This window comes from Erithacus rubecula (assembly GCF_903797595.1).
Source record: "Erithacus rubecula genome assembly, chromosome: 1".
In the NCBI taxonomy this organism is placed as follows: Eukaryota; Metazoa; Chordata; class Aves; order Passeriformes; family Muscicapidae; genus Erithacus; species Erithacus rubecula.
Window position 1 is genome coordinate 67,177,078 of NC_136658.1, and position 23,571 is coordinate 67,200,648.

Below are 23,571 nucleotides of genomic sequence, written 5' to 3' on the forward strand. Positions count from 1 at the left end.
CTTTTTCCCACCCCCCCCCCTAATGGAAGTTGCTGTTTTGACAGCAATCATTAAGGGAATAACAGAACCAATTTTTTTTTGGCAGCAGGTTTTATAAAAAGAGAACCTCAGGAATCCTTTAATGTTTTTGACCAAAATAATGATTCAATGAATTAATTTTAGTCCTCTTGTGAAAGTTAACTGTTTCAAAATTATATACATATATGAACCACTTCACTCTGAACTGAAATAAGGCCAGGCTTGCCCAGCTGCAAGGTGGCAGCCACAGAGACAAATGGTGTAACTTTGTAGCTTAACTAATCCTGGACAGGACACTAAGGAAAAGCATTTCTTTTGCAGTCGTTTCCATGGTATCTTTAACACCCACATAGAGCAAGTAGGACACTGGTTGTTAAAGTCTCATCCAAATAAATCCTACAAAGTAAATTGCATGGAACCCAATTTATCTACCTCGAATGAAGTTTGCTAGGATTTGAACCTGTGGCTTCAAGAAAAAAAAACCCAGACACTTCAAACCTGATGTGCAAATCATTCAGCCATTCTATCAGCTTTAAGACATACATAGTACATTTGAGACCATACACATACATGTACTAAATCTATATATAGACAAATGTACCTACATTTGCTTGAGATTCATCATGTCCATTGATTTCTGCTAATTCCTTGGCGCTTTTCAACTGCAAAGAGTGAAAAAAAACCAAAACAGAACAAAACAAGAACATTACTTCAGTATTTCACACAGTTATCTTTGATTTATTTGAAGGAGTATTTTATAAAACTTCCAATGAGAAAAACAGATGGAGCATATAATTCTAATGAGTTTTTGCTCAAACCATTTTGAAACCAACATACTTAAAGCTTGATAGGTTGGCAAAAAAAAAAATAGAAGAAAGAAAAATAATAGGAGTGGGTCATTATTTTTTAAATAATAAGATTAGAAAGTAGTTTCAAGGCATAAAAGGTGTACAGATTTCTCTCTCAAGAATAATAAACAATTTAATTTCCCATTGTTGTTGCTATTAATTTAAACTTCACGATATTTGCAAGTTGCCACTAGCTAAATTGTATTTTGCCAATGATTACTTTTGAATGATATATTTTGAGGTAAGATGCCAAAGTGCTACTATATATTGTCTTCCTGACAATGTACCTAAATAACTGACATGGCTCCTGGGTATGATGGAAAAGGAGGGGAAGTGAAGAACAGCCCTTGTATTTAACTAGTGGCAGGAAGAACTGAGGAGACACTGCAAATATATGACCTGAACAGAATTTTTTTTTTCCCCCCTCCTGAATTAGCTTTTAGGGGAAAATCCAGGATTACATTGGGAATTGTAAAGATCACTCTCAGGAGATTTAAGGAAAGTCCTAGCTCACATCTTGAGCCACAGTGAAATATGCTGTCGTTCATCCTGTGACTGAGCAAACAGAGGAAAGACGAGACACCTCAGCTCTCCTGAGCCTGTAAGCCATGGAGGTTTGTACACTTAAATGAAACTCACAGAATCATCTCCTCTTTAGGTTGAGCTCTGAAGAGTCATGCTTTTATTCTAATTTAATTCACAATAGTTATCATATGGAGGAGGGGGATGGAGGGAGAGGGGAGGGCTGGGGAACAATAAACACAACTTTCCTCTGAATTCTTGTTTGTTTTTTTTTTCCTGAAGAAGCTGGGTTTGATGTAACTGTTGACTCTACAGCTGTGGCTCTGATTTGCAACCGTCCTAAAATCCTGATGAAACTGAACACTAATATGTATTGATTAGTGTCTGACTCAGAAGTGTTGGTGGGGGCTGGTTACCTCCATCACATTTTTGCTACGTGGCAGCAGAAGATGAACTGAATGTGTTTCAGCTTCAATCTGACAACCAAGGTAAGCAGGCTGTGGTCTGTTTGTACCTTATGGTGCAGGGCTGTGAACTGCACCAATTCAGGAACTGCTGCTCAAGCCATTAAACCAATCCTGATGGAGAGGGAAGAGGGAAACACTTCCTGATAAAGTAGTACAAAGGATATCTGGGGACTGCAAAATCATCAGGTCTCTTGGTTCAATTCACTGAAGCTCATCTTTCAAAAGCCTCAAGAAGTCTGCAACTGACAGTAGGGTGGTACACTTCCAATGAATGCTACATGTTTTCCTTACTCTGAAAAAATAACCACCCTGTGGAACCACCTCACTGTGAGGAGAGCTGGTAGGAATAAGCTGATGGCTTTTTCCAGCCAAGCACCAGAATTAGGTATTTATGCATTGCAGTGTGAGATGCTGAAAGAGCTGTTTCCTGATTCTGCCAATTCTTCATTGTAGAAATTCACCCAACATGAGCAATCCTGTTGGGTTCAGCTGAGTTACCCATCTGCATGTGAGGTCAAGAGAGCATGATCAGTTTTGTTAAACTGTTCTGCATGCTGATGAGAGTGTCCTGAGTGCTCAAGGAATGCTGTTCAGCGCTTGTGCTTTGCCTTTCCAGGTTGAAAATGTGCCATCACCCCTTGGTGACAGTGGCTCCCTGGCAAAGTGCTCTTCTGGTGGCATGCCACATCCCCATCAGCCTCACATGGATTTGATGGGACACTGGGCTCAGCCTGCAGCCACTCAACTTGCAGGCTTTCACCCTGCCATGGTTTCCCCCCATGTGCCCCCTGGCACTGCTTCATCAGTGAATGTAATGCAGAGAGGATGCTTGAGCCTCTCCTTCTATTTTACTGAAAAGGATGCCACAACTCTGGCAAGAAAGTGTGCACATCCATGCCAAGACTTAGGAAGAGGTGGAGGTGAACCAGTGGAGATAATAGTGGAAACCTCAAGGGTAGAAAGTGCGCATCTGCATTCCCACAGGTTAAAGGGGTGAAGTCCCTTTTTTACCAAAATTTCTTTTTCCAAATTATAATTTATATTCTTCTCTTGCATGTTAAATAGGAAAATCCTGAAATAGGAACAGACAAATGTACAATATTGGAAAAACAGGACTTGCCTTGCTCCCTACTCTGACTCCAGGGTAAATCAGGGGTGAGTGTGATGTGAGCAGTGGAGAGTGTGCTGAGCCAACACACAGAGCTAGTGCCAGCAACAACCAGAGGCCTGCCTGGAAGGAGAAGGGATGAGGAATCTGATCATTCTAATGCTGTGTTGGGGTAGGCCTGGCTCAAACCAGCGGGTGTGAATCCCTCAGACAATCAGAGCTGAGGGCCACGTGCCAGATGTGATTCAGAAGCCTTTGACTCCAGCAATGAAATATGGTGCACCAGCAAGTGGGACTGCTCCCAGCAGGACATCCCAGCCTGGATGTGGCTGGGTGATGGAGCAGCCATGCTCGGGCAGAGCTGCATGCCCCCAGCAAACACACCCTGAGTGAGGCTCAGCAGGATCCCTTTGCCAGCCTGGGATGAAAAGGCAGTTTTTCGCAAACCCATCACAAATCCAAGCCATGGTCAAGGCAAGAGTCCTGTGCTATTTATTTCTGAAAGAAATGCTTTATTTACTTGGCTTGGCTGGATGATTTTCAATACCCATTGTGGATAAAACACACAGATAAGCTGTGGTGCTTGCAAAGGAAAGCTGTGAGCCTTGGCAAGTGGGGGTCATTACTTCTTGGGCTTCTGCTGTTCTGGAAGCTTTTGGAACTTGTTCAGGGTTCTTGGAGGAGCACACTAGCTGCCTAGCACTCTTCAGGAGTTCTGGCTACTTACAGTCTTGGCCTTAGGCATGTTTCAGAGCTAATTCTCAAGAGAAATGCAGATCCATCCTGCCTTTCTTCCAGCTACTGTTTTGCCTGTCTGCCTAGCATGAATGCACATTTGATTTGCAATTAGCAAGAGCCTGCAGAGACTCAGAAGGCTGCCCTGGTGGTCCCTACTGGGCCTCACATTGCAAGATCTTCCTATATATTTTTGCAGCATATAATTGCTACAAAGACATAAAACAACTTCATGCAATTTCCGTTTTTGGTTTTCTTTTTTTTTAAAGCACTTTATTATGTTATACCTTAAAAGCCATGAGAAAATGAAAATGAGATGCAATTAACTCAAGAGACCTGGTGGAATCTGTGTTTATAAAGATTCTGTCATTACCAATTCCATTCTTCCTCATGGCATTTTCATTATTACAGTCTTGCCTCAGCTTTCATTTAGGTTTTCTCTGTGACCATAATGCCAAGAACACGCATCTGAACATAAAAGCTTCTGGAATCTAATTTACCACTTTGTAGAACACATTTGTCATCAGATATGTTCCAAGATAAACATTATATATGGAACAATGTCCTAGCTTTCATAATGAACTTTTAAAAAAAATCTGAAATAAACATAATTTACTTTAATGTGTAATGTAATTAAATGTATACATCTGTCTGCAGACATACACAGACATACATGATGAAAAACATTGAACATAACAATCATCAGCATTTTGAATCTCTGTCACCTAAGCAGTTCAGATCCCACTGACCTTAAACAGCAAAATATTTTAGCTGAAAATTTATATAGAAAGGGTTAAAATAAGGTCTCAAAGCAGAGACAGTGCCTGTGCAGCACAGGTGGGGATTTTCAATTTCAGTGTGTCCAAGCCACCTGGTCTATACAGAAAACACATATTTGTGCACACTGTGTTTGCACACAATGCACTGTTTCTTTTCTAAATTTACAGATTTAGGGCCAGACTTGCTTTTTGCTGTGTAGGTGTCCAACTTACAAGCCTTATAAAACAATATTATCAAATAGACTTCTCTGTGTCACAGTACACTTTGGTATTAAAGAAGGTGGGGTAATCAGATTTATAGAGATTTGATTCTCACTGCTTAAGTAAGTGCATTGATAACTTCTTTTTTAATGCCATTATAATAATGCCACTGTAAGTTTTTTTATATACTCATATTCGTGTGAATTACAGAGGGGATGCCAAAATGTGGGTTTTTCCAATAGTAATAAAGGAAAAGTTGTTTTGGCTCAGGTATATTTAACTCCCCCAACATTTTTTTTTTTTAAATTCAGAGAAAAAACACTTATCACAGAAATGCATGTAGAACACGTAAGAGGAAATACTACTCAATACACAAAATCCACTATTGGATAGTATAAAGTAAGGGTCCCTTCTCACTGTTTTCTCAAACTCTGTTAGCTTAATCAGAGCAGACAGACAGGCCACACAAGGTTTGGTCTTGCTCACAGCATATTCCGTGGTCAGACTCCTACGGATTTGGGAGCTGAAGCCATGAGACTTTCAGAGGTAATGGTTTTGCCTTCCTTCCCCTTAGCATGCCTAATCCAGCATTTCTCCTGCCAAAATCACCCACCTGTTCCTGCAGGACTTTAAGCATCGCTTGTGTATGCGTTTGCTCCTCCTTTGCTTGCTCCAGTTCGGATTTTTTGTTATTTAATTCTTCCTGTATGCTCAGCAATTGCTGCACAAACAAAAGAAGTTTCTGGTTAGACTCGTCTGGATCCTAAGCAGTTTAAAATACCCAGTTAGACAAATCCTCATTTCAAACAATGTTTTGCAGTCTGCTTCTACGTTTATTATTGTTGCATAATCTGCTGTGTCTAAATGGACCAGAGGTAAATTATTTTCATCTGCATCTCCTTCTGCAGCAGTGCACCACGAGTAATGCATCTCTTAATGTGCATTAAGCTATTTATTACATTAAAGTAAAAATTCCTGGTATAGTATGTCACCCACAGAGTGACTGTCACATCCATCTGAACCAAAATCTTATTTGTAGAAGTATATGTGGTGGTTTTAATAATACTGGGGTAAACACTATGGTACATAAATAATTTAAAAGCACAGCCCTTTAATATAATTAGTCATTGGCCCACAGCCATTTTCATTCTATGCAAAGCAATATTCTGGAAAGCTTTCAGACTGACTTGCCAAGAAGACAAAAGCTTCCCTTTTTTTTCTTTTTCCCTTGTGCTGTGATATTTTATTAGATCAGGAAGACTGATGCCCTACAATCAATATATCAGCCAGGAAGACTGCTGATCTACTGTCAAAACAAAAAAGCTATGACCAAAATCTATTTTTATGAAGAGAATTCTGGGATAAAGAAGCATATTTGAAAGCCCACGTCCCCTGGTCTTGGCTAGCGTTAGATTCTGCATATATTTATTGTGACTGTCAAGAGCAGGTCAGTAGATTTAATTAATTCTGAAATAGTTATATGTTTTTGTATTGATGTAAAGAATGTTAGACACTGATGAAGAGCAAGAGCAGATGAACAGGTTAAGAAAAGAATTTATGTGTTTTCTCCTAGTGAATAAGAAAGGAAACTATGATTTTTCTGAGGCAACACATTGTTTGTAAGCGCACTCAATTTAAAGGACTAATTGAACTACTAATTGCTTTACTAACATGCATTACTGATTTAACCATGTACCTACATCTAAAGCTTGGTTTATGGCTGTGCTTAGGGCTGGTGGCTGACTCAAACTAATGTTGCAGGTGTTCAGGCTCTTGATAAGTTAGAAACAGCAAACCTAGAAAAAGTCTTGTCCTTGTTCCACAGCACTGGAAGTCCAAGGCATCAAAGGACGTAGTGCCAGCATTGTTTTCAGAGTGACTTGGAAACAGATGGGACTGGTGGAGTTATTGGTAGTGTATTTCTGTTGTAAGTGAACATCAGTATGATGGATTAATTCAGCCCCTGAAGTAAAAAATACACGTGGGTATATGTCTGATTATATCTCACACACTCCACAGTCCAGCTGAGCTGGTTAGCTTTTTGATGGATCATGCCGCCTGGACTATTCCCTGGGAGCCTTCAAGAGACATTCTGGTGTGTGTTTTCACTCCACCACAGCACAAGATCATTTTGAATCTCAAGATTTTTCCATTAAATAAATAGGTCTCTTCCACTGAGGCTCATACCCGACCAACTTCTGTGTGGGAAACTCTGCTTTAGCATTTCTAGAACAGGGACGTGTTCACCTTGCCTGCTGAGTACTAATTCTCACATTTTCAGAAGACACACTGGATTTGTGTACACTGCCAGAGGTCACACACTGAAACCCATGCAGGTTCCCATGCAGAAGGGACCATCTGGTTACCCCATGTAAACTCATGTTATAACACACTTCTAAGGTTCACCTAGGATAGTTCTAGCTGATGTCTGCAGTTTAGGAAGAATGGACTCCAGTCCTCAGATGAAAAGCAGAAAACACAAGGCACCAGAAAGATGTCATAAGCCCTCTCAATGGCCACTAGCTGAAACACCTGAGGTGTGATAAGCAGGCTGCCACCCAACAGCAGCTGGTGAGATGTCCTCTCCTTCACAGCTGCAACCTGTTTGACCTCACACACCTGAAATATCAGGAGAAAGGAGTCTTTGCCCCCATTTCAGAGTCTTCTCTGAGCAGTTATGTCTCACCAATGTGGCCAGACTCCACATTCATCCTGGTTGAGAGACTTTTATTCCAGCTTCTGGGAGAAACCCTATGGCCATCCTTTTGAACAATATAAACTCACATCTGGAAGATCCCAGATGAGTTTTCAGCTCATCTTGCCTCTGAATTACCTTTCACTAGAGAATGACTGTTACAAAAAAGAAACCAAGATTGACTCTTGGGTTGAGCTTGTTTACACAACTGAAGTTAAACCTCCTTCTCTATCCCACCCACTCCTTCCCCGTGATTCTTCCATGGCCATATTTTACTAATTCCAGATCAGCTCACAAACTTCCAGTTTTATTTTCACATCACCCACTGTGATCTCTCACTGTGATTTAGCCTAATTATATATCTCTTCTTTTGACCCTGATTTTTCCTGTTTTGTGTTTAAGGCAATTTTTCCAAAACTGTCCAAGCATGGGAGGAATTGGTGTGGAACACACTGAGAGCATGAGAGGGAGAGGGACATGTGATGCTCTGCATCTTTCTACTTGGCTCTGGACCAGTGAGGAACAGGAATCCCAGGAAAATATCCAACATTCTCAGTTTCCCTGGAGTAAAAGAGCATGCATTCTTATTGGAGTATGAGCTACAAAGCACTTGATATGAGATAAAAGCTTCTAGCAGTCTTAGTGGTTAAACTGTCAACTACTGGAGGTTTACTGTATATGCACAGGCTCCAAAGACAGTAAATGTGTCCTATTTTCACAGGGGTGGAAAGCAGAGTAACTGTAACTATGATATCCTATTCCCAGTCACACATAAGGTTTTTCATTCACAGGACTGGGATCTTCCCATTCAACCTCCAGAGGTGTCAAAATAATTTAAAATTTGCAGCCATCCCTTGGGGGTTTAACTTTCTTTTTCTCTCCTTCATATTTATCTCTAAAAGCTGCAGAAACTGCTAATTTTGCATGGGTTGAGTTTGGATATTTCTTTTTCCTGCCACCAAAAAGTTGTAACAAGGAGATATACCTGCCAAACAGCATATTTTTCTCCTTTAGTCTCATTTTGGAAAATGAAGAAATAAATGTGTGATTGAAAACAATATCAGCCTAAGACAGATGAACAGCCTTAAAATTTCAGCACAAACATGTGATGTTTGACAAAGTTAGAAGCAAATGGGAAAAGGATCTTAACACTGGCAGAAATGAGACAAGTTTCATAAGAGGGAGTGCCTGCTTATAAACAGACAGGTTTTCCATAAAGATTATGATGAATGATGCCAAGATGCAGATATTAATTATTCAGAATTACTTTGTTTTTCATACATATGTCTGCTTATTAAAAATTGATCCTATAGATATTTCTCCTGCCCTTCAAATTTCTTGCAACTATATACCACAATCAATCAAAATAAAAAAATATTCTTGGTTTCAATGATTATGCTGTCTGATCCTGTTCTTTGCCATCTCACACAGCCTTTCTGCCACAGTTTCCCTGTGTAGGAAACCAACCTGCTACACTGATGGTCACCACAGCTATACAAGAGTCTGTTCTTTCAATCTTGTCTCACATCTCTGGCCATTCCCTTTAAGCTCTGATATTCCCAGCTTTGAGACACAGCGTTCAGACAGAAGTTCCCCAGTTTTATCAGGCAAAGAACTGATTTCATTGCTATACAGCCAGGAAATACCTGGCTCATATTTCTGTTTTATTCCATGTCCCCAGTGTGCAATTCTTTGGGTCTGTGAGGGTGACCTGGATGTTATGAAAGTGTCTTTTCCCTGAACCAAAATGCAAGTGGAAAAAGCACATCAGAGAGCTCATCACAGCTCTGATGATCCTGAAGAGAGACACCTGCAGAGCTCCACCAGTAGCAGCCTGGAAGCTCAGCTGGTCAACATGCAACCAAAAGCATTTTTCACCACAGCTGCCAGCTTGGTCTTAGGAGATGGAACTGTTTAGCAGGACCAGATCAGACTGGCAGACATCACTAATATCCCCTTACTGGTATTTCCACAGAGGAGATGGGAAAGCCAGAAAGAATTAACCTGCTGGTTCCCTGTCCAGAGATCAATCAATGCATTTTAGACCCCCCCCAAACAAATGCAAGATATTGCTCCCAGTTGCAACTCTGGAACTGGTCTGTGTAGAAATGGTAAATATCACTATGCTATGGTAAGCTTCTTTCATTCAGGAGGATCAAATCCTCCCTGTACATAATAAGTGGGCAGCTAATTTCATTATGTGGGGCGAAAGAGGGTGTGTGTTTTATTTTGATTCTTTATTTTCACACATTCCCACTCCAAGGCTGAATCCCTGCCAGAGACAGTTCAGTACCACCCATATTGCACAGATCTCAAAAGCGCAGACAGAAAATTACCATCTTAAACCAATCTTCACAGCTTCTGAAACATTAAATATAGATGGCATTATTGAAGCCAGCTGAATTACTTAGGCTGTGTACAATGCAGTGCCAGTGTGGCCAGGAATGCTAACAACTGAGCAGCACACACTGCCTCAGAATATATGAGAAGTCCTAAAGGGAAAGTAATACCTTGCTGTTGTGTAGCACTGTGCAGCCATGAAATACTCTTTCTATTTCCTCTCCTCCTCCCTGCCCACAGGTCTTCATTGCTCCCCAAAAGGCAGTGTGGATTTGAATATAAAATATGGACATACCTAGCAGTGTGGTCACATCTCAAGCCTAGCTGGACAGACAAGGATCCCATAAGGAAATAATAATTTCCAGCATGAAACCAACAATGTTGCATGCAAAGAAAAGGGAGGCAAGGCAGATCAGAAGTGACCGCAGGGCCTGAGGCTGTACTTAGGATGTTGTAAGGCTGACAGAATAATGAAAAATGAAAACCAGCACTTGCCACAAGTTTAGCAGTTATACTGCTGAATGGTCCTGCCCCTGCTATTTTGTTTATGATTTTCTCTACAGCTGCTTGAAATGAAATATGAAAAGGTTACAAAGATCTTAAAAAAAGGGCAGTAAGGAGGAGCAGACAAAAGAGCACCTCAGAGTGCTCTCAGAGGTGGTGGGAGGGGTGATGTCAACCACAGGTTGTGCAGGCAGTTTCAGCAAACCCAGCCTGTTCAGCCACAGGAAGCAGGCACAGACTCTCCCATTTGTGGAATGTCCAGAAATTATTGAAATTAAAGAAATTAGCGGATCAGTTGAACAGGGATGCTCTTACACAGCTTAACTCAGCCAACTCAGTGGAATGGTCATCCTCAACACACGCGAACTCAGGCAAACTGGGTAATCCTGCCCATATAATGTGCAGGAGAAACATACTCATATTACTCTTGGAAACATACTCCACTTACTACCACACTATACATCCCTATACAGAAAAAATGGATTCATTAGATGCCTAAAAATGAGATGCAACTTATGTGTCTCAAACAGGCAGGCCGTATCCCAACCAATGCTACTTTTTTCAGGCCAAAAGAAACCAAGGCATGCATGTAATCAGTGACCCTGGGAAGCAGAACTCACTTGTGCAAAAGTGAAGTCCTTTTCCCAAAACTACACAAGAATCAGAAACCTGAAAAGTGTGAAACTAGAGACATTCAAATGACAGCAGAGTTCACCTAAAAATTAAAAAACTCACTTATGATAGCAATTTCTGATGTTTTATTATATTTTCTCTCTTTCCCCAAGTAAAATCTTGTTCCATCTTTTCTAAATTTATGTTATATAAAGAAAAAGAAGTTAAGAGCTTGCCAAATGGAAAATAACAAAAATCGCAAGGAAATGAATGTTTTAAAATTCTTAGAAGCTGTTCACAAATATAGAGGGGAAAGATGATAAACGTTTCCTTTCAGAATCTTCCTTAGGTAGGAGGAAAAGAAAAACTGAATTAAAATAAAATCAACCAGTTGCAAAATAAAAATACAAATCCTTCAGTACTCCCATGGACTGTCTGGAAGAGTGTCTTTCCTTTTTTTGCAAGACAGACAAGATTTCATATCACAAATGGCCAGCACATGGCAGGCTTGAATAATGAGAAAGTGACTTCCCAGCTGAGCAAATATGCATTAGTAACAAGACGCTGATGAGGCCTGACAAATCACCAAGGAAACAGGAGAATGTGAAAGACAAGTCAAAGAAGCTTTAGAAATGAGCCCTCAAGGAAGTTAGCCATGTTGCAGCAAGGCATTATTAAAATAAAGAGTATGGCTGTGGGTTTGGATTTTTGAAGGGATTTAAAGGAAACACATAGTAATAGTGCAATGTTTCTCATCCCTGCTAGCTCTCAGGGACTGGCTGTGTCCCTGGCAGTATGGATGGCATTATTTGGATGGATCATGAGATTTGCAGTGATGAAAGAAGGCTGGTGATGGGCTGCATGTGGATGAACAGCCCAGCTCCTGCTTCATGGGCATTCACCTCCAAACTGAGTTTTCCTGGCTCTCTGGTCAGAGGCAAAAATCATGCTGAACATGTTTGCTCCACAGGTTAACCACCTCAGAGGGGCTGGGGAGCTGGACACACACCTGATGGGGGAATGTGTGCAGTGGCACTAAAGAAAAAATCTGTCCAGCTGCTTCCTTAGAGAGGCGTCTGCCATGCTTCCCTTCCCCTGCTACTACTACTACTATTATTATTATTATTATTATGTTATCTATTCCCAGACTCCAGAGGTCATACAGCTCTACAGTGCTCAGAGTAGTTGCAGGCAGCCTGTATCCAAATAACAAGCAGATGGACACAGACACACTGAAACTACCTAGAGGGAGGCTACAGAGGAGGTGGAATCAGGCTTTTCTTGAGTAAGGGTTGAGGACAAATAGACAGCAAGAAACATTTTTACTCACAGCAGGAAAAATATGCCACAGTGAGGATGGCCAGCCTCTTGAGCAAGGGCTCAGAGAGGCTGTTGACTCTCCATTATTGGGAGTACTGAGACCACAGCTGGACTGAGCAAACCTGAGATGACTCCAGAGATTGCCCTGATTCCAGCAGAGGTGTACATGACTTCAAGATGTACCTTCTAACTTCAGTTTTTCTAGGATTCTAGAGAATAGCTGATAGATACCACAGAATTAGCTCTCAATTTCTTTTGTTTCTGTAAAGTTTAGCAATTCAGCCACACCAGCTACAAGAGGCAGTGTCAAGGGCTGGGCAGTAGAGGAAAGGAGAACATGGGTGATGCAATGAATGGTTCAGGAGACAGTCTACAGCTTTCCTCTGCCAAGTAATTTTCAAGTACACCTCTTACTCATCCAGAAAGACAAGTTGCCCTCAGTCAGCTATGGACTTTTGCAGCAAATGAAGAAAAGACCAAGTCCTTAGGAACCTTACAGAATCAATTAATCTCAGAATTTAAATTTACTAAGACACTTAGCTCTATAGCATCAGGGATCCCTTCCTGTGGTCTGGGTTTCACAGCAAATTATGCAAGCTGGTGGCCTGTGAAGGGGAGAAGCCTGACAAAAGCCCATTGTACCTCATCAGTAAAGCTCCCTCTTCTCTTTGCTAAATGAGGTGATTGGAATATCACACAGCCCTTGACTTTACTGACAGCCAGGTGAGTAGATCCTGATCCTGATCAGAAAAAGCAGGCTGATCATGAGTGTCTGCCCTCATATCTGGCTTACAAGGCAGCAAGTTGGCAGCTTGCATGATGCACAGTCAAAGGAAGACACGACCATCTTCCAGTCATAACAACATCATCTTCTCCAGCCTTGCACCTGTACAGTCCATTGTGGACAACTCCCCACCAGTTAATGGCACTTGAGCAGTGTGATCCCATCTCTTCTTTCATGGGACTGAAAATGAGCAAGAGACAGCATGCCTTTTCTCAACAAACCAAAACAGATCTTTTAAATTTGGATTTCCTATTTAAGAAAAAATAATTTATTTATTTTGATGTGGAATAAAAATTTAATTAGAAGAACGATGTTATGGAAGAGAATCAATTTACCCAGTGTAATTTCCACTGAAACACAATTCCTAGTAATGGAAACAGAGTTCTTAGCACTGATAGCATCAAACACATTTGGAAATTCTAATCAGCAAGCCAATGCTAGTATTTAGGATCTTTTAAAAAATTCATGTAAGATCACTGGACTGTAAAACTTACAAGATTTGTCCTTTACCACCACTAGACTACACAAGCATGTTAATGAAGATGTTAGCTCATTTATTTCATATTGTAAATATAATGTGTGCACCAAATTATTTTTCTATGAAGGGTTTATTCTTGTTGCCAATCTCAGTCCAGCTTTACCAGCACTAGCAGGAAAAAAAGATGCTACTCTCCTTCATCTTACCACTAGAACAGCTGTCAGGAATACGGTGCCTAAAGTATCTGCAGGCCCTTATTTACACTCCCCTAATATTATTGAAGTGGAGGTTGCAGAAGTGGGAAATCAAACACTACTTTGAATAAAGAAAGGTTGTTAAACAGAGAAGAGAACCCATTTGGCTTGTCTGAGATCTGGTAAATAAATAGCACTTAATTGCCAGATGCTCCTTTCCTTTTTTTTTTTTTTTAATATAATCAGAAGAGTAAGTGTTTTCTGGAAGTTTAAACATGCATTGGACTGTACAGAGCCCTGAAAAGCACAAGAGAACTGAGACAACATGTATGGGAACATCTCTCCTGGGAAATCACATATTTCTTAATCAGTTTTCAAATATAAGGCACTGGGTGAGAGAAGGAATGGACATGGAAGTGAACATCGGGATGGTGGATCCAGTCCCTCACACTTAACTTGTATCCATTCCCTATAAGGTTATCAGTGCTGTCATTACTATTCCAATGCCACTTTTACAGGAGGAAAAAAAAATCTAACTGGAATTCATACTGCAAGAGCAGCAATTAAAATTTTCCTATTATTCTGGATTGTTTATTTACCAGGTAAAATGCAAGTAAAAGGGATCATTTTTTATCTCTTACATTTATTCTTCTTTAATGCTGCTTTGGAGAAGCATCAGTTTATAGCTGTGCATAAGTACAAGTTGTGTATAAGTTAGGTTGAATGCTGAATAGATGTCTGGTGAGCAAGAGTTAAAAGGCTACAAATCTCCTCTGCACTTAGGTTATATTAATAAATATAGCCATAACATGCTCCATCTATTCCACAATGATCTTAATTTCAGCACTAAACTGCTACTAGGACCTGTATATTTAAAGGCACATCATTGTTATAATGGCCATGGCACTTACACAGCACCAGATTCAGCAATTTTCAGTCACCAGCACCTGTGTCTGTGGATTCTGACGTTTCAGAACATTTGTGTGTGTCACAAAGGAAAGGCTATGACAGCTATCAACACATGTGAAGGATCTGAGACCTGCAGACACCAATGCCAGCTGAGGCTTATTAGAACTTAACAGGTGGTAGATTGATTAAAAGATTGATGAGGGGGAAAAACAGCCTCACAATGCCCTGCCCCACCATTTGCTGCAAGCTCCTGCACAGAGATGTTCTTTCTGTCCCTGCTCCCACTGAAAGAGTATGGACCATGGGAATTTTCAGTTCTCCTACTACTTGTAGGAGAAAAATCTACTAAAAAATGGGAAGGAAAGACCTGAGCAGTGCCATCTTGGCTTGTAGAAAAAAAAATTCTGCTAGCTCCATCTGAAAATGTATTGGCTCAGCTCTAATGGCTAGGAATGGTACACATCCAATTAATTTCAAAGGCAGCATAGTGAGGCCAACACTAGTCACCTTTGGATTTTCTACTGAAAAGAGTTACTATATTTTTGAGGTATAAGGTCTTGCTGAAAAGCTGATAGATGACCCTTGTGAATTTTCAATTAGCCAAAAGGGTTGTAATCTGTCTCCCAGTGATGGTACAGTGGAAAATGTGTGCTCCCCACAGTCCACATCATTAAATATGTCCCCTGACCACCCTCCTTTGAAGGAGCAATGAGTGAAAAGAGGGAGCTGCAATGCACTCCAACAGCAATTCCCAACCACAAAAGTGAGGCATGTCACAAACAAAACACTCTATCCTGCATGAACACTGGAAGCCTGAAATGAGGTTTAGAGCTGGATATCAGAAAAAAAATTTCTCCACCAAAAGGGTTGTCAAGCTTTGGAACAGGCTGCAGAGGGAATGGTGTCACCATCCCTGGAGGTATTTAAAAGATGTATAGATGCTGTGCTTAGGGACATGGCCTAGTGGTGGACTGGTCAATATTGGGTTAATTGTTGGATTTGATGATCTTAAAGGTCCTTTAGAACCTAAATGATTCTGTGATTTTATGATTGCTAGTTATCTGGTGTTTATCAGAGCTCTTTAAAAAAGGTGAATCAGTCTCAGATGCACGTGCTATTTATTTTTCATGTTAAATGATTAGTAAACTGCAAAAGAAAGTCCTCAGTAGGTAGGAAATGTCAGTAGCAATGTGGCCTTTGCAGAAAGACCTTGAGCTGCATACTGAGCAGCAAGGACAGGAAGGTATTGAACAGGTGATGATTAACTGTGTATTCTCTGCCTGTGGCACCAAATGGGGAAGGGTCTCTGAGGTATACAAATCCAAATGCACAGGCAGTGGTTCTGGCAGCTCCTGGCTTCTGACTGCTCAGGTTCACAATCTGCATTGCAATTCACATTAAATGGTATTGTCTGGAGAGATAAAGAAGAGAAGACAATAGTGCACTTTTATCCCACTGCATCAGAGTGACACCCATGTGGGTCATCAGCAGGGCCAGAATATGTTCAGTCTTCTGCTGAGACATGCTGAGCTGAGTTGGTGGCACTCACTGCAGTGTGTCAGCCTTCATGTCAGCCATACCCCCCTCACACACGACTGTTCCCTTTGTTCTGCCTTTCCAGCTTGAGCACAAATCTTCAGAGAGGCAGTGCAGCACATCCCCTGCTGCTGCAGTAACCCCATGGCTGGGCTTTAATGCACCCCTGCCAGTGAAGGGGAGCCTGTGCTGTCACTGTGTGTTCTGGGTATGATCCCAAACCCAGACAGTGAATCAGGCCCCTTAGGGGATGGGGGAATGAGGTGCCTCTTAAATATCTCAGACAAACCCCAGCATGTGCAGTAGCAGAACTGTTGGCACTTGTATAACTTTCCTAGGCATAACATAGATGAAAGCATGATTTAAATGGGGATTTGTGGATGACACTCTTGCCTGCAGCAGCTAAATTCAGCCCACCATGCTCAGGGAGTTATGAGAGGAAAGAACATTATCCTACATTAACATGATGCAATGGAGCACCATGAAAATCACCAGCCTATTGGCAAATGCATCAGTTCAGGAATCAGCACAGCTACACAACCATGGCCCCATACCTTGGCCAGTTAAGCCTGACAGAAAAGGTGGAGTTAACTTGTTAAATTAGAGCCATGCTAAAGGAGGTGTGCTCTGTAGACTCAGGACTAACTTGACTAACACTGATGGCTATGCTGTGGAAGTGGCTCATGAACAATCCTGGATGACCAGTAAAAATCTAAAATTCACTCGAACACATACTAATGAGTGTCATCTCCTATGTGGCAAACTGACATTTTTTTCAAAGGCCTGCTAATACTATCAATTTCAGACAGATTGTATAAAGGATCTGGAACACATCATTAATTCAACAGAGGCTCACTGTCGAATTCTGAGCCTTTGTTTCAAAGCATAAAGGTGGCAAGTGCATTTCTTCAAAAATTATATTTGATGGACAATATACAATAAAAGTATATTTTTCATGCTTTGTTCTTGGAATGGCTGAAAGATTTTGTTGAGGAGTTTTTTCAAAAGAATTCTGCTGCTATTCCACAATGCTAAACAAAATGGTTAAAATTTGGAGAAATTATATACCCACTGAAAATTGAGCTTTATAATTTCAAGCATTAAGCAACACTACTAGGTTATATTTCTGCATTACCTATAGTCATGTATCTGGTAGAAACATTTCAGACAGAGAGGCAAGATTAAAAAAATTCTTACAGCTGTGCTGTGAAGTGTTGCAAAAATAGTTACAACTAAAACATCCTTTCTTGTGATCACAGACGTTTTTAGAGCATACCAAACACTGCAAGGAAAAGAGCCATTCAAAAAGTGATCTTCTTGGTATGTGTGTTCTCATATAGAAATAAATTGAATGCAATACCACCTATGCAGCAGTGACAAGTTAATTCAATTTCCATCTCAAAATCAGGTAAAGTGTATCTCATTTGTTACCATGGATACAAGACATTATTTCCATTTGTTTGAGATCTCACAGTGGGTATGAAATTAAACTGTGACACAATTTTATGGAGGAAGTTGACTAAAACCCCCATAAGTTCAATGTCATTAGTCCAAAGGATGTTCTTTTTTCAGACCCAACAAATAAGGAGGTTGCTACTACTGCCCATAAGCAAACATCTGTGTGATTTTCCTGATGTTACTTTGGATCAGTGGGAGTGATGGAAGAGAAGATTAACATTCATTTCATCAGTCCTGCAAACACAGGGAAGAATCCTGAAAAATATCCAGATGGTAGAAGTACATTAAAAATACATTGGTGTTGTGTTATTTGCTATTGTTTGGCACCAAATATGTTTACAAAAAATGTCTTGATTCTGAAAATGCATTCAATTTTTATCAAATAAATCTGCTTTTCAGGATGAAGCTCAAATCGCTTGCTAGTTTTCAGAGGTGGAAGAAGTGTATGGAAAAGTGGGGGAGAATGAGGAGAAAAGAAGTATGTTTTTAATGCTGACATATATGAAGGGTTTAGGAATTCAGTTGCATTCAGTTTACCTTGCCTGAAATTAATTTTAATATATACAAAAGGATAAAAGGGAATACAGGTCTTCTTGTTAAATTATTTATACTCAAGTCCTGGATATATATTTAATATTTCATAGTGAGACTGATTTCCATAGATGCTGAGCACCTGCTACACTGAATGATTTCAGCTAAGGTTGTCATCTCTCAACGTCTACAAAACCAAGCTGAGATAAAACTGAGTCTACCTAAATCAAAGGTTTATTTCTACATATTCATGCATTAACTGCATGAAAATCACTAAGGTTATGGGATGTCATGACTGTGGCTAATTACTGAAATCCAAAACCATCATCCAGCTGCTTAACTGACTGATAATTTCCCACCAAATATTCTGAACTTCACCTCCCGTGCTTCTGTGTTGCTGCTCTCCTCAGCATATTGTCAGACTGGATTATCTGCAGTGTCTTCTCCAGCTCCTTGGGCCATCTCTAATTATATCCCATTGGGAGCAAGTAGGTCTGACCCTGAGATGGCAAACTACAAAAATGGAGAACCTCACAGCAAAACTGTCACGAACACAGAAGCTCCCAGAGGAATAGGGACTACAGTGTCCATGGCCAGCTGAACAGAGAGATAATTCAGTCACTTGGTGTTATTGATTTGCATTATTAACATTTGCTTGAAGCTCAGTAAAAATCTATTTATATTCTACAGACTTGATTATACTTCATCCAGACCCCAGACAGAAAATTATAATAATGCCAAATGGGTGCTAGGGCTCCACAATTTTTATTTAGTAGTATTTTATGCCTACTTTTTACTAATTTTAATGGAGTATTAGCACCAGGATGAAATATAGCACAGTCTTTACATATGGTGTTAAATTTATTAAAACCAGTGATATTTAAATATCCATTTATATAAAGATAAGATCATGAACAGACCTCAAGCTTATCTAAAGTATACAGAAACCTCAAGTATTTCTGAGTAATGACTTAATTCTGAAGTCTGGGAAAGATTTTATTCCCTGAATTATCAATTACTTGTTTTCAACTTTTAAAGTACTTTGGTCAGAATTATTCCACCATACAATAAACCACCCTGATTTTGTAAAACTTTGCAGGCTTAAAGGGGCTTGTGCTGATATCAATAGGTGTAGGGTTGCCTTGTGTTCTGTTATTGGGTGTTAGCTGGGATATCCAGACTTGCTGGATTCCATGGGTACCAGGACATCCATGCAATTTCTAACCCAACAAAGCTTGTATGTAAATAAGCATCTCGTGGGTTTTATCATACAAAAGCAGCTTAGTACAGTCTGGAAGTGGATACAGCTTGTTCCCTTCTGGAATCCAGTAAGCAGGGGTGACAGAGGAGTGTGTGCCATGCTACAGATGAAGGAAGAAAATTAACCTCTGCAGTGCCAGGTGGAAAGCTCCACTCCAGCTGGGAGCACAACCCAGTGCTGTGGTGAGCCACTGCCCTTTTGTTCAGTCACGTACCAGCTGAACACAAGTGCCTGGGCAGGGAAGATGCTGCAGACATGCACCCTGGATGAGGGCTGCTCGTGTGTCAGTGGGCATGTCAGACAAAGCAGTGGGAGCAGTCTGGATGTGCTTGCCAAGACTCACCCAGCACAGAGTCAGGAGCACACTAACAAATAAGGGATAATAATTATGTTAAACTGACACCCCTTGCCCCTGTAGGGACACAGTGCAGTTTCTCGTTGACTGGTGTCAGAGAAAAAGCCTTTTTGCTGCACTAAACCACTTAAAAACTGTCTGAATGAAAAGGTTGCATCCATGGGTCAGCATAAATGATAATAGCTCAGGAAATAGCACTGATGCTGCTAACGATTTTCAAGTTAAGAGCGTAGCAGGACACGCTGATTTCTCAGTCATTCTCAAACAATAGAAGAAAAAAAGATGCAGATGAATGTAAATGAAGACACCACAGAACATTGATTATGATACATTAGACAATTAAAAAAAATTTTTTTGTGCAGTACCAGGGCCAGTGGATTAAGTGAGAAGAGGAACAGAGCAATTTGCTCATAACTAGCATAAGGAGTTTTCTTGAATGATCAATGGGTTTACAGTTTATGAATTCCTATAATGACTATGGCTAAATATATCCCCAAATTCTCCTCCCTTTTCCCCCATCCAAATTCCCAGTGATTTTCTGAAAAGAAATCAGGACCTTAATGAATAGTGTTGAGTACAGCAGAGCCCTATGGTACCACTTCCCTAAAATAGAAGACCTGTGCTTTTCTTCCTTAGGAATACCTGCTGCATGCCTTGCATTGTCTGCTGTAGGAACTGCAGCTGCTGGTCCTTTGTAAGGCTTTCCTCTGCTCGAAAGAGCTGTCCTTTCTCCTGCTTCAGGAGCTCCACTTCATTCCTATAAGCATCCAGCTGCCACCGAAGGCTGTCGTTCTCTTCCTTTAGTGCATATGCTTGGGCGGCCAGAGCTAAGAGAAAATGAAAACGTGGAAAGATCAGTGAAATGGATTATTTATTTTCAAATAATAGAGAGGACATTGTCTGCAGAGATGACAATACAGCTGAACACCAATGAGACATTTCAGAGCTGAGACAAGACCCAGCAGAGCTGAAAATGATTAGGTTCTGGCAAGGATTGTTGCTGGGAGGTTATTTCCTAGGATGGAAGAAGCCATAAAGTGACCCTGGATAATTCAAATGCTACTTGCAATCTGGCTGCTAAATTTAGGCTTATATTTTAGGAAGAAACTGGCATGCAGTCCAAGGGCAAGGCACTCACCAACTTTACAACATTTTCCCAGTGATGTTATAGGAACTGATACAGCCATTTAGTATTTACACTTGCACAGTGGCCAGATGTTCCAATCAGGTCTGTGCTAAGGAATTTTCCCAATGTAAAGTTGCTGAATTTAGTCCCATGAGAGAGGAAACACAGAAATTTCTCTCCAGCCTTGCTATGAACTACTCCACAGCAACAGTTATGAGGAACCATTTAGACAGAAAAATGATGTAATAGAAAAAAATTATATAAAATGCAAATGCTGAAAAAAAAGTGTTGGCACTACAAGAGCATTATTACATTAAAGGCATTGAAAGACACTTAAGTCATTTCCTTACAAAGCTCCATTTGGCCCCTTTTCAATTTAGAATGGCATTTTTATTATCATAACTGATAGCAGGTGTTTGTGAAGAAATCGATTAGTATGCAGGGATGGAAATTACATTTGCCAAATGACTTGCACAGTCTGCAATATAAGCTAAAATTTGTGTAGCAAAAGGCAGAAGGCTATAAAGCATGCAGTAGGAACATTATTTAAATAAATTCACTGAACATAAATATATATAGGGAAAGGTGGCATTCATTAATTAGGGATGTGGCTATCATCCTATAGAAGAACCCACTCCTGGTAGTATTTATATTTGGCAGTAGCAGTGGTCATTTAGCACAGCAAACTGCCATGCCCTGCTATTTTCTTTCTTGGAACCTGGTAACACAACAACATTACAGAGCAGCTGTAATTAAAAAACAACAATCTACTATAGCTGGTTCTATCAACATTTGGTAACTGAACCACATAACTGATTTACATTCCTGATTAAATGATTTCAGGCTTGGTATCACGGAATTCTTTTTTGCCCACCTACAACAGCAGTATGGTTAAACTCCAAATTAGATGAAATTGCATATTAACTCCATTTAATACTAGGCACCTCTTGACTAGACCTTCTGCAGATAAAGAGTCCCCTGTTCCCCATGATAACATGATTCAGCACATTTGTGAAATTATACCAGCAATTAGGTAGAATGTCACAATATTTCATTAGCAATAAAAATGTTTTATCTTTGGTAGGACAAATCTACCTTCATCTCAGATAATTTTTACTAGTTTTAAAGTAGTACAAATGCATTATTCAAAATAAAGTATATTCAGCTACTATTCAATACAGACACAGATTGCTTACTCTTCTTAATTTGGATATTTTACTCTCTGCAAGATTTAGCAAGAGTTACAGTATTGTTACATCAAATTAAATTGTTCTGAAAAGCATGTAATCATCCTTCCATGACAAAATTTACCCTCAAGAAATGGCACTGATGAGTCCAATGGGCAAATAAAAGGATTAAGTACTTTTTTTAATTTTGTTTTTTTATTTTGCAAGACCCAACAAGCCATAATAAAAGAAAGGATTTAAAAAAAATAGGAGACCAAGCAAACAGAAACATTAGTTAAAAAAAAAAAATCTCAAATCAAAATTAAATAGTTTATGTTGGAAAGACCTCTAAAGATGATTTAGTATAACTTGTGCAATTGTCTTGCCATCCTTATCCTAAAAAATTTCTTCCTTATGTCTAATCTAAAGCTACCCTCTTTCAGTTTATAACTGTTTCCCCTTGTCTTGTCACTACAGCCCCAGTGAAAAGTCTCTTTGTCATTTGTACTCTCTTACTTCTACCAATTAGACTCCCACAAAATTTTTATCTTTTGGGGTTTTTTAATAGCCAGAAACTGCTTACCCTTCAGCTCCCTGAGAACAGGAACAAACACCATCAGGGACATACTCAAATTCCTACAGTGGCTCAGGAGCAGTAGTTCACCTGCTGCTCATCATCTATTCCAGCTCTCAAAAAACTTGAGAGCTACTGTGCAAGTGGGGGCCTGGGGCCCGTGTATTTCCCTGCTGAAATGTGGGTTCTGACCCAGATCCAGTTGAGGTTCAGACTGCCTTATCTGGAAAAGCTGCTTGACTATTTTCTGTGCCTCACTACAGCCTAATTGGAGAACTTCTCCTTTCTGTACTCCTAGGTGAGTTCAGGCTATTAAGTGGGGCTACAGACAACAAGAGATGTCTGCTACAGGGTCAGCAAAATAGAAAAATGAAAAGGAACACAATATCTCACAAAAGCAAGTAACCTGTATGTGATAAACCTGTTAGAGTTTAAAAAATAACTAATCTAAATGGAACAAGTCACAGTACATAGGAGCAATGATAGTAACTGTCCATTTCCCTGTAGGAGTGCAGTGCAGGTTTTTACTGTTCAAAAACAGAAATGCACCTCTGAATGTTATTATTTCATTACTTTAAAATTTATATGTAATAAATAATATTAAAACCTATATAACAATAATTACATTGCAGTGCTACCAAGAAGTTCCATCCAAGGTTGGCGTCCTGTTTTTTTCTGCACACCAGAAGACAAAGGCTCTGTCTGGAAGATGTTGCAATCTATTTTAAGACAAAAATGAAAACTTCCCAAACCCCACAAAGTGAGAGAATAAGAATACAGGAGAGATACATTTCTGATAGGCAGGATTCCCTCAGGTGTACAATGCCTTATTGACATTATTATACACTTGGGTGATCATCCTAACCACCCATGGCAGAGCAAATAGCAGCAGGGGCCAGGCAGAAATATGCTCTTAAATAAGGAAGATGCAACACATACAGTAGCAGTGTAGCAGAGTATTAAATGGTAACAAGCTTTTAAAGGAATTAATTATAGGTAAGAGTGCGTAAATGATATGACATTAACTACACGTTACATACTTTGCTGTTT

The 23,571-nt window shown here is 40.0% G+C and overlaps 1 protein-coding gene across 8 annotated transcripts in view; it reads right to left on the reverse strand.

Annotated features, from left to right (window-relative positions):
- ENOX1 (ecto-NOX disulfide-thiol exchanger 1) overlaps positions 1-23,571 on the reverse strand; it is a 354,516-nt gene that overhangs the window by 22,283 nt on the left and 308,662 nt on the right. For all 8 annotated transcript variants that reach the window (XM_079300896.1, XM_079300891.1, XM_079300892.1 and 5 more), the window contains 3 exons: positions 20,298-20,482; positions 5,292-5,399; positions 624-680 (listed from right to left, as the gene is read on the reverse strand). In XM_079300896.1, the coding sequence (XP_079157022.1) occupies positions 624-680; positions 5,292-5,399; positions 20,298-20,482 (350 nt within the window). The remainder of the gene's footprint in view (positions 1-623; positions 681-5,291; positions 5,400-20,297; positions 20,483-23,571) is intronic.